Genomic DNA, 14,244 nt, shown 5'->3' on the forward strand with positions numbered 1-14,244 from the left:
GTTGTCGCCGGATCACTTGTACTCAGTCACAGCGGACACAATCACACAGTCCCGGTGGTTTAATTGAGAAGATGTCATGAGCAGAATCACGAGAGCGACCAAATCACAAAGTAGTTTGCACTTAGTTAGCGCCGCTAAAACCCCCACTCGTTTCCATCCCCTCACGTTCGAGCTGTTTCCGGGATTGTAAAAAAGTACTGCTGCTGTGTTTCCCCTCCATCCACTTCTCTGAAGGCTCAGCTGTATATCAGTTCATGTGGCTTCTTCTGATCTCGGCAGAGCGAGAGGCGCCTCTCGTGCTGCATTCAAGTGCCACCTTTAAACTACTACGTTGCGGTTCAGCAGATGAGATGGCATGGATTTACTCGGAGAAAGTAAAGCTGAGGTTTTTGGGAGGGCAAACTGTTCACTTATGCTTTTTTTTCCCCAAATAGGCAAGCGATCTGTGTGTATGCCAAAAGTCAAAATAGATCCCCCTACCCCAGGTGTCACCTGGGCTAACATCCGTTGAAAAAAAACAAAAAAAAAAAAACACTTTCATCTGGTGATTTTTTTAATTTTTAATTTTTTTTAGACAAACTGTTTTAAGCTGCAATGTCGTGTATCTTGGATTCTGTTAATATTAACTTCAGCACAGCCAGCTTCTCGTCTGACCTTCACACAAAAAGTTCCCACATCTCAAAAGTGCTGGTTAGAGATCAGGATATTGAAGATAACACTGCTGACTTCCTGTTGCTGTGCCGCAAAAACAAAAATTCCAAATACCACACTGACACTTTGGAAACTAATTTTCATAGTAGAAACAATAAAGACACGACACACTAGAAGGCGTTTTTCCGTTTATCTAAGTAAGATTACATGTTCTGCAAACAGTGCGCGAACAAGTGAATGTTGCAAAAAACAAAATGTTAATACAGACAGAAAATAACAGTTTATTATTAACAGAAGTCTTTGTTTTAAATTTGCAGACCACATCTGGATCAAAGTGTTCTATGCAGACTGATTCACACACACACACACAGGTCTGTAAGACCTGACCTAGAATATAGCTACAGCATAGCTCCATAGATCTGACAGGTGGTCAAATTCAACACGTTAACTGGAAGTTCTTTAAAAGAAGAAATTAAATGCATGTCAGAAACAAACCTGGACAAGCTTCACGTGAGTCATAAGAACAGCATATACAAAGGTCAATTAACCGTTTTGATATGAGAAAATTTTCCATGTATTCTCTGCAATTTAAAGAGAGACGCACGCCAACAGTCTGCAGATATTGCACAAAAGTTTACACAGTAAAAGCAGAAACGGCAAATTCAGGCCACACGTACGATCCTCACACCATACACACAGGCACTCGACATCGATGCAGCCTGCAGCTGGATGCTGCACATCAGCAAATCACACACACACGCAGAGAAGAGAGAGAGAGAGCAGAGAAACATCTAAAATGCACGACCGAAGGCATTTCTTCATTATAAATACATCAGCTGTTCCTGGGGAGAAAAAAAAAATCAGACCTAAATTAAAGAAAACAGCGCTCACAGTAAAACTATGTCAGCTAAAGAGTGTCTCAGAGCCAGAGTGAGATGTTATGACTCAATACACGTCTGTTCTCTTCGCAAACGTTACACTCACAACAACACAATAAGAGGCCAGAGAGTGCAACGGCACCTGAGGATGCCCGAAATCACCTCCGTCACAATAAGAGATGGTAAAAAATGTCAGTGATCCCAGGTCTGAGAGGTCCAGACGAGACCTGGACGACGGACGCCCGCGCAGGCTTTTAAACGCCCGCTTGAGTGTGTTAATAAGAGGCCAGAGCTGTGAGAGCGAAAAGCACGGCTTCAGTACGCACAGTGAATGAGAGTGAACAGGTGAGACACACTGCAATAAGGCTGCGTCTATGTGAAACATCTCCCACGTTCCTTGTTAGCTTTAAGCATCACTCAGTCACACAATCATCCAAAGCGGGAATGTTGAAGATTTAACACTGCCAGACAGAAAAAAAAGCAAGAAAATAAACAAAGTGTTATGTAACTAAATCCAGTTCAACAAAGATGTTTAAAAGTGGAAATTCTGTGAGGTTTTGATATCAAATGTCCAAGCAGTCACTCGTTGTCTTGGCTCTCACTGGAGTATTTTAGATTGACCTCTTGAGGCTCAGAGGATGTATAAAGTAAATAAACAGGGCCACCTAGTGGGCATAAAAGGTTACGCCAGTTTGAAAGAATTGAACCGCAACCATAACCTGCTGCACGAACACATAAGAGATTGTCAGAGTTGCCTTGAAGCAAAAGCACAACCACGGTTAATACTCTCGGAAACATTTTAAGAGTTATGATCAAACTATTTAGATCGGATTCAATCTGAATAACATTAAATGGTTTGAAGACGGTTTCAACGACACACCACCGATACACAACATCACGCCATTATGTCTTCAAGCTGGTATTGAAACACCACACCGATGTTCACCCTTTGAAAAGGTTAAAAATAATTCAAATGGTACTTCTTCCCCTGACCAAACCCCATCACTCCTTCAGCCCCCATCAGTCCCAATCTGGAGAGGTCTCACTTAGACTGGCCACCCTTTCTTGCTCTCATCCTGGCACCCCAGTTCTGTCCTTGTTGAGAGCTGGCGGCTGGTGCGTGATGGGAGTTGTAGGATGAGCAGAAAGGCAGAGAGAGAGAGGCGTGTCCACGAGGACGAGGCAGCGACATCACATGATTTCACAGCATGAGTTCTGTTTCCGTGCCTGCAGGGTGAACACAAACACACAGTGTCTTAACAGCGACCCGCTAACAGACACATATAGTCCCGTATTAACACGACGAGTCCGCAGCACTTACAGTCTTGTAGAAGGCTTTGGACTGGTTTCCCAGGTGCTCAGACTTTGCCACAAGATCATCCAGTTTCTCTCCTCTTTCCAGCAGACTTTCCATAGTGTTGTGCTACAAAAGAAACATATATATCTCTTAATGAAACAGTGCACAATGTCAAAGCCAAAGTTGTGCAGATCTGAGAGAGGTGTCGTTCTCCTCTTTTTAGCTCCCAGTCTCTGTAACACCGAGGTCCTCACTCTCCAGTGTGACATTTTGAAACGGCTATGTACACATCAGATTTCTGATGTGGCAGGAGGAACGTCTTAAGCACTAGTCCTGAGAAACCTTGAAACAACCCATATAAGATAATCCTTTAAGATAATCTTTGAGTCTGATAAGAAGCTGCTTTTTGCCCTTCTCAGGTTAGTACTCTAGCAGTGTGAGCTGCCCGTATACAACGTGTGCATTGTGCTAAATAAATCTAATGCTTCTATTCAAGTAAATAATGTGCAAACACTTAAGTCTTGATTAATTCATTAGAGTTTCTGATAAGGGGGGTGGTTTACCAAGATGATCTTTGTTTCGTCCAGCTCCGCCTGCACTTTGGTCATCGCATCTGCTTCCTTGGGATTCTGAAGAAAAAATACACATAAAATAAAACAACCTTCTTTAATAGTACACCAATATTGGTGTGTACGCCACAAACAATTTACAAAAGAAAACAATCAGCTTTGATAATAGCAATCATGTTCTTGGTACACAATCATAACCTAGGCATACTCATTGACTATAAGGGTTTTCTTTGGGTGCTTTCACACTAGGTCGTTAGTCCAGAACTGGAAGCGTTTATCCCTCAGGTCGGTTCATTAAGTTCTGGTTGGAACAAAGCAGTTGCACTCCATTCAGGAGGAAATAAACCAAGCCAAGTCCGGTCAGAGAGGACTCCCCCGGAGCAATGAAGTAAATGTTACAGATTAACCAATATGACCACCTTATAACTATATAACCAAGTAGTTTACCTATTGCATCTTTATAAGAGTGCACACCAACAGAGGTGTCTGGCAGCAGAAGTGAGCCTTCTCAACTATTAACTTTTTTTTATACATAACCAAGACGCTACACACACACACACGCGCGCTGCTGACGCTCCACTTTTGATTTTGTACATTTCCTGAAATCCATTTTTTTTCGGCAATATCATTACCAATCACATAACTGTTTGAATAAACACTGTGTTGTTAGAACTGGTCTCGATATCCTTGTGAACACGAACAGATAACACACTGACCTGGTATTTAGAAAGATGAATGTCCAGGGCTTTGTAGTTTATGGTTTCGGGATTACCAGAGGGCCAGTCTATACTTTCAACTTGTCTGGAGAACTCCTCTAATACCTAATAAAAGAGAGCCATCTCAACTTAGAATCTGAAACCGCCTTAACAGCATGTCAAACATTTTTAATAATAACCACCTTGTCGAGCAATGTGAAACAGACTCTCTGTGGGTATTCGGTATCTGCGATGACTACAGCACTCAAGTTGTCATTCCTCACATACACATGGCACAGGTACTCTGAAAGAATGCGAAAAACAGGTATGTTATGATCAAAACAAAAGCATTTCCTGGTCCTTCCTCCACCTTCCTTTATCTTTTTTTTTTTTTTTTTTTTACCTTGTTCTTTGACAGACGCACGGCTTCCTTGAGATGATCGTTCAACAATCAAGGCACTGGTGAAGGTCATGAACTCCTGAATGCTACACAAACCAAAAGAAAAACGTCACTGATGATACATAGACAAAGATGGGCTGTTTTCTACGTGTGGGTTTATGTTTTAAGAAAATGTGTAATAACCAATCTATAGCAACGCCCTAAAAATGAACTATGGTTAAAAAAAAATAAATGTTGTGACAATCAGATATGTTGACAGTGATCAGACAGGCGAACCTGGAGCGCTGAAAGAAGCTGAAGGAGGACAGGTCGTAGGCCGCTTTGAGGAGGTTGGATTTGTTCGTCCCTTTGTAGAGGATGCTGAGGCTGTAGAGCTTCATGTTGCCGCAGGATCACTTGTACTCAGTCACAGCGGACACAATCACACAGTCCTGGTGGTCTAATTGAGAAGAGCAGAATCACATGAGAGCATTATCCCCTTCTGCAGCTTAGCTAGCTAGCTTCCATGCTAACAATAACGCAGCTAAAGAAACTTGAGTGAAGTACAGCTGACTTAGCTTACAAGTGAAAGTAGCCGCCTTGTCAATAGCTGGAAACCGGTTAATATTAAGTCGTGCTCGGCTTAAGTCAGTCATTTTCTCCGGGCGTATGTTAACCGACAGCGAGTAGCTTAGACTGAGAATAATATAAACGCGGTTTGAAACTTGTATACATTCCTGTATGCTGCTATTGCTAGCCACATATGCTAACCGGTCTAGGTGGGGCCTCGGCTAACTTACCAGGCAAATCAGCGGTAAACCGTTCGCTTCCCGTCAAAACAACCAAGCAAAGCCTCTTATTCGGCGTAAACTACAGCTCCTGTGTGCGTACACAAGACGCCGAGCGACCAAGTCACAAACTAGTTTGCGCTAACTGAGCGGTTCTCGGTATGCACTTTAATGACCAATCACCACCACCACCACCACCACCACGTCACGGTGCTGAGCGGTCCGACGGGATATTGGCCCCGGGTGAAACAAACGCGCGCATGTTTTTACTGTTCCTCTTACGTCCAGGATAAAATGTAAAATGTTAGCCTATGTAACGATGGATGGATGGATGGATGGATAGATAGATAGATAGATAGATAGATAGATAGATAGATTCTGTATCCAGTTGCATCATTACGCACATACGGTAGAAATTATAGTCAGCAAAAAATAGTTAGAAAATGACTACATATAGAATGTAAAACCGTATATATAAAATAGACCATAAAGTTGGCGTTTAATCTGACCTGCATCGTAAAGTTTTTAAAGCTAGTCCAATCACAGATCAAAAGTTCAACTTCCATATTATTTAATACTGACTCATAAAAAGAATTTTCTTCGAAAAGTACCATATGTGTTTGGTGTAGACCTTATTCGATTTTTTTTAATTTTTTTTAATTTTCTCCAAAATACTGTCATTTCCGTTCATACAGATTAGTTCAGACATGTATGCTGACTCATTTGACACATTTGACCATTATTTCTTATACCCTGACTGCCAGTTTGATGGTTTTCTGAGTTTGCCAGCTGTGTCCTCCACCAAAAAACATGGCACCCTCAATGGATGTTTTCTCTGGTGATCTTGCTCCATTTAACAATTTCCTCTTGGCCACTTAACTCCGAGTCAGTAAGTGTTTTCCATGTCAGAAGTGCGTCTGTTATTCATCTCCCAGGTAACACACTGAAATCATTTTGGCATGGAAACCCGTGAGCCTTTAGGTGCATCTGCTGACAGGTCTCCTGCACCAGGGGTGAGAAATGGTTTTCTCTTTCCTGGAACTAGTTTTGGTCGAGTTAGGATATTGAAGTTCTTGTAGAGAAGTTCACCACAACGGGAGGCTTGCTAAATACTTTTCTCGTTTTTTTTTAAAATATATTTTTTGTTGATTTTTTCTTCCTATTCCCTCCAAAATTTAAATTATTTTATCTTGTGGCTTGTAAAGTCATCATTTTTATTTATTTTTCTGGCTCATCCGGTGCGAGGACATTAACTGGACTGCAAGGACGAAGACGCATTGATCGCTTTATGAAGGTTAATCGGCAGTGTTTATATCTTTAAAGTTAAAAAGTAAGCGCATTTTTTATAACATGTATGCAGGAATGAAGATCCATCTTTTGTTTTTTCCCTCCGAAATTTCGCCTCAATTCTAAAGACTCATTTTGACCGTCTGACCTTGATAATATTGGCGATATGTAAATGTGTCTGATAGTTGATATCCAGAGCATTATGTAGATCAAACGCCTGGAATACATGGCGATTTTTCCTGAAAGGATAACGCTATACTTGACACAGGCAAAAAACAGCACAACCACAGAAACTTAGGAATCTCCAAAACTCCCTGGAAAAAGAGAGTGAACTTCCACAGCAGAGCACTGATGGTCGGTGGGATACTAAGGATTTAATCCTCGTTGTGATACGATGGATAAGGTAAATAATCAACACTTTGTCACAGCTGATTTGGGTCAGGAAAGTCAAGATTATCCCTTTTTTGCTGACTGTAATTCCTACTGTCTGTGCGTAGATCTATGTTTGAAAATATCTATCTATCTATCTATCTATCTATCTATCTATGTTTGAAAATATCTATCTATCTATCTATGAAAATATCTACTTTCTAGATAGATAGATAGATACTGCAGCAAGTCCACAGGACCAGATAGATAGATATGGTCCTGTGGACTTGCTGCAGTATGGATCAATTCAATTCAATTGATTCACAGACTTTAAAGGTGGGGCCCATGCCATAAATGGTTCAGACTAAATCAATGCTTTCAAACTGTAAGCAAACGCTGAACTCCGGCTATACACGTGGCAAGAAAGTTAAAGGGTTTCCACCTCATTGTGCTCGTTTTAATGAATCGGCTCACGTGCACAGGCTGGGACTCAAATTCCTCGATGCACACAGCGTGCTAATAAGCCTCTAGGTCTTTGCATTTCTTTTTCTTGCAATCGAATAACACAGTAGCTCGGTCCTTGAGGTTTACTTTGTGGGACAGCTGGAGATCCATCAGGCCGGTCTCTGTGCAAACAGCCCGGCAGGTTAAATTAACTGGATAATCAGCTATTGACAAGCACTTGGCATCCATTCAACTCTTTTCCATAAATGGACGCGAGGTGAACAGTGTGTGGTTCAGTGTTGGGAAATGCTTGTAATCTTTTTAAATTCTCTATTTAAGATTAGACAGTACTGTGGTAAAGTGTCGTCAGCTGCAATCAGACTCCACACAGACTGGTGAAGGTCTGGTAAAATTCAGATTGAAGCTAATTTAAATCCGTCCCATCACTAGAGACACAGACAATAATCCGAAATAAGTTCTTTCCTTTGAATTTATTCTTTAGCCCACTCACTAATATGAGATCTCAAAGTTTTAAAACAATCATTCAAGTTTCAATTGATACATCAAGGAAATATAAAATCCCTAAAATAATCCAAAAAACATAAGACAATGGGAAGAATAAAAGTAAAATAAAACCCAGCACATAAGAGCACCATAGAAAATAGCTCACGGTGCATTAAATTGTGTCTCAGCTGAACATCATGAAAGTAGTTACAGGTCTCCACTTACATGATGCTCCTCTACCCTAGTGGTACTTAAAGCAATGCTTCTCATTCACCTATTCACTCACGCTCACACACCAATGGCGTTAGAGCAGACATACGAGATGCTCACCTGCCATTGGGAGTGTCTTGCCGAAGGACACTTCGGCACATGGAAGGGCCGGGGGACCAAACCATCAATCCCGTGATCCGTGAACAATCCACTTGAGGCCACACATGTGTTAAGCTGATGGACAAGATATCTAGGGTCCATCAGTTTTGCTGTAGTGTCGCTCCAGCCACTTTATTCATTCTTACATAACTACTACTGGAAGATCTAAACTAAGAGCAGCGCAGGGTTATTATTACGCAATCAGTTGTGTCATTAGGTCAGTGCCCCTACGTGGCACCCGGAGAGAAGATCCCAGTTACCCCACAGGCCGAGGCAGGAGCTAAAAAAAGCTGTGACCTCTGCTCGGGAAAACTACTGGAGCTGATAAGTGCGGAGGGCCATTCACCTTTAGCCTGCTACTGTTAGTTTTAGAGGTCATCTGACTCTTTCTGTGGCCAATTTTAGATTCTGTCCCTCACTTTACAAATTCATTTGTTGCTCTCTTGGGCATCTGGAGTTCTACCATTGAGGAACTTTTAGTATTAAATGTTATTTTACCAAAATAAATAAATAAAAGACTGAAGTTTAGATTAGACAGCTGCAGATCCAACAGGCAGGTCTCTTTGCAAACAGCAGGTTAAATGAAACGGATAATTAGTCGTCCACACACACTTCCTCCTCACCAGCGTGACAGTTGTTTCTAAACATTAGTTCACAATTGTTCAGGATGCAACACCTGACTGTCAGCACCATGACTGGCATTTGGATTAATGGGTTCGCTTTGAACCAGCGAGGACCACTCACTCATAAAGAACATGATACATTAAACAAATGTGAATCGGATTAAAGGTTAAAAATGAAATAGTAACGAAGATAAAACAGTGCACAGAAGGACACAGAAGATCACCATGGAGAAAAGGCACTACAGCACAGCACAGATACAAACAATATCTCAGCTAAATGTTATGAAAACGCATCTGAATGATGGACAATTCATTCATTAATTCATTCAATACATCTACGATATTTCAATTTGCTGTAATGTTGCATCATGGCCCAGAGGGAGAAGATCCCAGTTACCTCATCGAACTAAAAAAAGCTCTGACCTCTGCTCAGGTACACTGCTGGAGAGCTGGCAAACACAGGAGGCCTTCGACTTCACCGTACTATTCTTAGTGTGACAGGTCGTTCATCCCTCGCCGTCGCTAATTTTAGACATGTTTCTAATTCTGCAACTCAGGTCCCACCACTGGGCAACATTTAGCATCGAATGGGGTTTTTCTAAATAATAATTTAATAAAACTGATGCGTTCCTACCACTATCTTTATGTCCAGATTCATTAGATTCGTCATACCGTAAAAGCCCAGTTGGCAGGGTAAGATCCAGATCACGGGTTACTCATTGCCATATGGAAGTGAATAATAATTAACCAAACTAGATACGGCGGTTATTGAGAGATCTTTTATATTAATTTCTTTATTCTTAATATAACATACTGGAATTAAAAGTCAAAATTTAGGGGGGGGGGGGGGATCCTGAAAAGATAGCAGAACTAAAGCAGAGTAATGAAAACATATACCATAAAGTTAGAAATAGGTGGCTATAATAGATGACTGTTTAATACTATTTATTAGTATTTATGAAACCATTTAAAAGCCATCATTCATCAAACCTACAGGACAGTATTAAACAAGTATTAAGCATAAACAAACAGCGTAATATATCGGTCACATTTTATTGTTGAATTAAGAATTTCGTTTGATCCAAGGATTAAAATAATTATGCCATAAAAGCCAGTGTGTAAGTGCACCATATATTGCGTCGCTTTCTGAAAGTGCTCTGCCGATCAAATTTGCTTCCTTACAATAAAACTGTAACTTTCATAACGCTTAATTAGGTCATGCAGGTCTTCAGCTCTTTTGTAACTCGGCACAGAGGCTGCATGTGTGTGTGTGTGCGTGCGTGTGTTTGTGCGCGTGTGCTTGGCAGGGTGCATTTTATTTGTTCGACCCTCCCCCCTGGCAGATGGGGTGAGGTTGAGAAGGGGTGGGTATTTGCATCTGGCATGTCCAGCCCACTTCACCTGGGCATAAAAACAGCTGAGGATCTCATTCAGCAGCACTCACACTTCAGTGACTCTGCACACACACTCGGAGGACACACTCACCGCAATCCTAGAAACACGCACACACACACACACTCACGAGTCGTTATTAGTTAAAGCCGCAAAGATGCCGTGTGTCAGCTCTCATCTCAACCAGATGGTGAAGATAGCTTACAGCCCCGTGGTTGATAAACTCCTCATGGTAAGATTTGCTTTTTGTCTGCAGCTATGTAATGAGACTTTTTGTGCTACATTTTCAAGCAGAGAGATTCGTTGCACCAGCATTTGAAAATAGGTGAAAATTTGGTTTCGATACATGGCCCACAAACAAATGCACAGCTCATATCACGTGAAAATATGGTTTGTGCTCATCTTCTGACCTGCCTTCCCCTCTCCTTCGATCGCAGGTGGAGCAGATCCTGTCAGAGTTCAGACTGAACAAAGAAGAGCTGAAAGAAGTCATGAAGCGGATGCAGCGTGAGATGGACAGAGGACTCCGCTTAGAGACGCACAAAGAGGCCAGTGTCAAAATGCTTCCAACTTACGTCTGCTCCACCCCTGAGGGATCAGGTAGGTGATCGCTCTTGAAGCAAACAAACAAAAAAATTGCGCAGCTTTTCAGTGTGTTCAGAGAGATCACAGTGTGTGTGTGCTGTTGTGCTCTGGCAGAGGTGGGTGACTTCCTGGCTCTGGACCTCGGGGGGACAAACTTCCGCGTGATGCTCGTGAAAGTGGGTGCAGACGAGGAGAGGAGCTGGAAGGTGGAGACAAAGCATCAAATGTACTCCATTCCTGAAGACGCAATGACGGGGACTGCTGAAATGGTGAGTGACTCCAGGATTCATGTTCCCTTTCAGTCCCTTTCACTCTATCAATGAGTGCCAAAAACTAGAGTTGGCTCAGAATTAAATGAACTGATGTTGCTGTGGCATCTTCTCGCCTCTGCAGCTGTTCGACTACATTGCAGAGTGCATGTCCGATTTTTTGGACAAACACCATCTCAAGCACAAGAAGCTTCCTCTGGGTTTCACCTTCTCTTTTCCTGTTCGGCATGAGGACATTGACAAGGTAAGGGGTGAGAATGCACGCTGGGCAAGTTTTTAAATGATGCCAAGATGGCTGACGAGGATCAGCATGACCTAGTGTTCCATTTTATTTGCCAGATTTATGGAAGTTACATGTCTGTTGTAAAGTTGGGTTGTTTTACTTTTACAGGGAATCCTGCTTAACTGGACCAAAGGCTTCAAGGCCTCTGGGGCAGAAGGGAACAACGTCGTGGGTTTACTCAGAGACGCGATCAAGAGACGAGGGGTGAGTGACCATATGTTAGATTTGCTTTTCTCCTAAACAACACAACAACAAAACATGTGTAGAGCAGAGTGACTCTAATTCTGTATAATTTGTCACGCAGGACTTTGAGATGGATGTGGTTGCCATGGTGAATGACACAGTAGCCACCATGATTTCCTGCTATTATGAAGATCGCAGCTGTGAAGTGGGGATGATTGTTGGTAAGAAGTCGCACACACACAAGCGTGCATGCTCGTCTGCAGTAATAACTCAGACTCAGCATGTGTAAATAACACATCATTTGTTTGCTTTTACCAGGTACTGGTTGCAATGCATGCTACATGGAGGAGATGAGGACCGTGGAGCTGGTTGAAGGAGAGGAGGGCCGCATGTGTGTGAACACAGAGTGGGGGGCGTTCGGGGACAACGGGGAGCTGGAGGAGTTCAGACTGGAGTACGACAGAGTGGTGGACGAGAGCTCAATTAACCCCGGACAGCAGCTGTGAGTAAAAGAAACCGTTCAGCGCTGTCAAATTCCCACAAGTTTGCACATCATCCTATATTCCAGTTCAGAAGCATCAAGACGAGTCAGCTGTTGATGTATGCATGGCGTGTAAAATCTAGATTTCAAACGTGCCACACGCTCTCTCCCTCCCTCACTTACTGTAATTTTCTGAATCAATTATCCTTCTCTGGCAGTACTCACCTGACGCTCAGCTGTGGTCTCTGTGTAGTTGCTAGGCTCCCAGCTGTTTTTCCTCAGGATGTTTGTAAATGGCCAGAGCCCTCATACGTCAGTGGTCAGTCAGCAGGTGGGGGTGTCAGATTAATGATCCCTCTCTGCTGCTCGCCACAGTCCCCGTCGGCCTAATGGCTGTTTACCTTTACCACTGGCAGCACCTTTCACACCGACAACTGCTGAGCCAAGCCTCACTCAGCATCTTTGGCTTCGCCGATGCTTTCCTCGTGTGTGTTATTAGTTTGCTCTTCGCGTTTCCTCCCCCCTCCTTTCAGTGTTTCGTTTTTTTAAAGTTCTCCCCCTCTCTTCTTTTGTCCTTGCCTCCTGCAGATATGAGAAGCTGATCAGCGGGAAATATATGGGCGAGCTGGTGAGGCTCGTTCTGATGAAGCTGGTGAACGAGAACCTGCTGTTTAACGGTGAAGCCTCAGAACTGTTGAAGACACGCGGCAGCTTTGAAACTCGCTTTGTCTCACAGGTGGAGAGGTGAGCATCGGTGAATCCCAGCCTGGCAATGCAGTAGCATTGCTCATAAAGACTGAAAAACATAGGAAAAGACATAAAACATCTGTGTATCAAGGTGGAAATGAAGTAAAAACTTTTGCCATTTGCTGTGTTTTCAAGTGACACCGGCGACAGAAAGCAAATCTACAACATCCTGTCGTCTCTGGGAGTTCTGCCCTCAGAGCTGGACTGCGACATCGTGCGTCTGGTCTGTGAGAGCGTTTCCACTCGCTCTGCTCACATGTGCGGCGCAGGCCTGGCTGGTGTGATCAACCAGATGCGGGAGCGACGCAGCCAGGAAACCCTGAAGCTCACAGTGGGGGTGGACGGATCTGTCTACAAGCTGCACCCGTGGTGAGCAGCATGAATATCTTAGTTACCTGAATATATTCAAGAAGCGTCAGTATGGACGTTATGTGATTGGACTGGCCTTTAAAAGCCAGTTGTATCCTCTGCACCACAATTCAATCGTACAAGGAAGGCACAAGGAGTAAAAAGATTAAAGATAGTATCGATATTAGACAGTACTGGATGGAGGGAGTACAGATACTAAAAATTTTTTTCTGTGTCTCAGTTTCCGTGACAGGTTCCACGAAGTCGTCTGGGAGCTCACGCCTCACTGCGAGATCACCTTCATCCAGTCGGAGGAGGGGAGCGGCCGCGGCGCCGCCCTCATCTCCGCAGTGGCCTGTAAGATGGCCGCTTGCATGCTGACACAGTAAAGATAGCCACGCACTGAGTTGTCTCCCGACATGACAGTGGTGAAAAACGGAGGCGTGGACTGTGATTGGAGGACGGTGGCGGCATATCATCATCCTCAGCTGTGAAGCTCCGGCCTCTTTCAGGCTCGGAGGGATGTTTGTCACGCAAAGTACTCGTCGCTGGAAGATGTGAGGACAGGACAGCATCGAACAGCTTTTATTATAGACTGTATTTGACGGTATTAGACCAACCTGTAGCAATGTTTCTAAACTTTAAGAGCTGGTTTACTGATGGCGTGGATTCTCATTTTGAGATCTGTGTTCTTTGTATGTCGACTGTTGGTTTTTTGGACTGAGAATGGAGCACTTCAAGCTGATTTATCATTGGTGATGTTATAATACCGGCGCCTGCCAGCTGGTTGATGTACACATATGGATTTTTGTAAATGCTGTTGTAAATTAGGACTAAATTAATCTTTGTTGCATAATTCCTGTTTGAGCGAAAGGCAATATTTCTTTGTTTTTTGTATATTTAAATTTTATGTGTAACTTATGTATGTTGGCCAGTATGGTGTAGTTTTCCCTACGTGCATGATGGAATGTGCTTTGGATGTGAATAAACTAAACTGTAAATAAAACTGCTTAATTACACTATTGCACTAATTGAACTTATTGCTACTTCTTATCTTCTTATCTTATAACAGCCATTCCAAGGCTGAAACAATACTAATGCAA

The 14,244-nt window shown here is 42.9% G+C and overlaps 2 protein-coding genes across 2 annotated transcripts; one reads left to right on the forward strand and one right to left on the reverse strand.

Moving 5' to 3' along the window:
• Positions 1-827: 827 nt before the first annotated feature.
• On the reverse strand, positions 828-5,495 carry LOC311492982 (synaptobrevin homolog YKT6). The gene is made up of 8 exons (XM_084551455.1): positions 5,270-5,495; positions 4,767-4,929; positions 4,494-4,576; positions 4,294-4,394; positions 4,112-4,216; positions 3,390-3,455; positions 2,851-2,952; positions 828-2,756 (listed from the first exon to the last, which is right to left on the reverse strand). The coding sequence occupies exons 2-8, from the start codon at positions 4,868-4,870 to the stop codon at positions 2,721-2,723; spliced, it is 597 nt and encodes a 198-aa protein (XP_084407581.1). The 5' UTR covers positions 4,871-4,929; positions 5,270-5,495; the 3' UTR covers positions 828-2,720.
• Positions 5,496-10,378: 4,883 nt separating this feature from the next.
• Positions 10,379-13,569, forward strand: gck (glucokinase (hexokinase 4)). Its single transcript, XM_084551278.1, has 10 exons — positions 10,379-10,477; positions 10,683-10,845; positions 10,945-11,099; positions 11,224-11,343; positions 11,491-11,586; positions 11,687-11,786; positions 11,884-12,067; positions 12,635-12,790; positions 12,929-13,162; positions 13,383-13,569. Exons 1-10 carry the CDS (start codon positions 10,403-10,405, stop codon positions 13,528-13,530), a joined length of 1,431 nt encoding a protein of 476 aa, XP_084407404.1. The 5' UTR covers positions 10,379-10,402; the 3' UTR covers positions 13,531-13,569.
• The last annotated feature ends 675 nt before the right edge of the window (positions 13,570-14,244 follow it).

This window comes from Chelon labrosus (assembly GCF_963514085.1).
Source record: "Chelon labrosus genome assembly, chromosome: 9".
Lineage (NCBI taxonomy): Eukaryota > Metazoa > Chordata > Actinopteri > Mugiliformes > Mugilidae > Chelon > Chelon labrosus.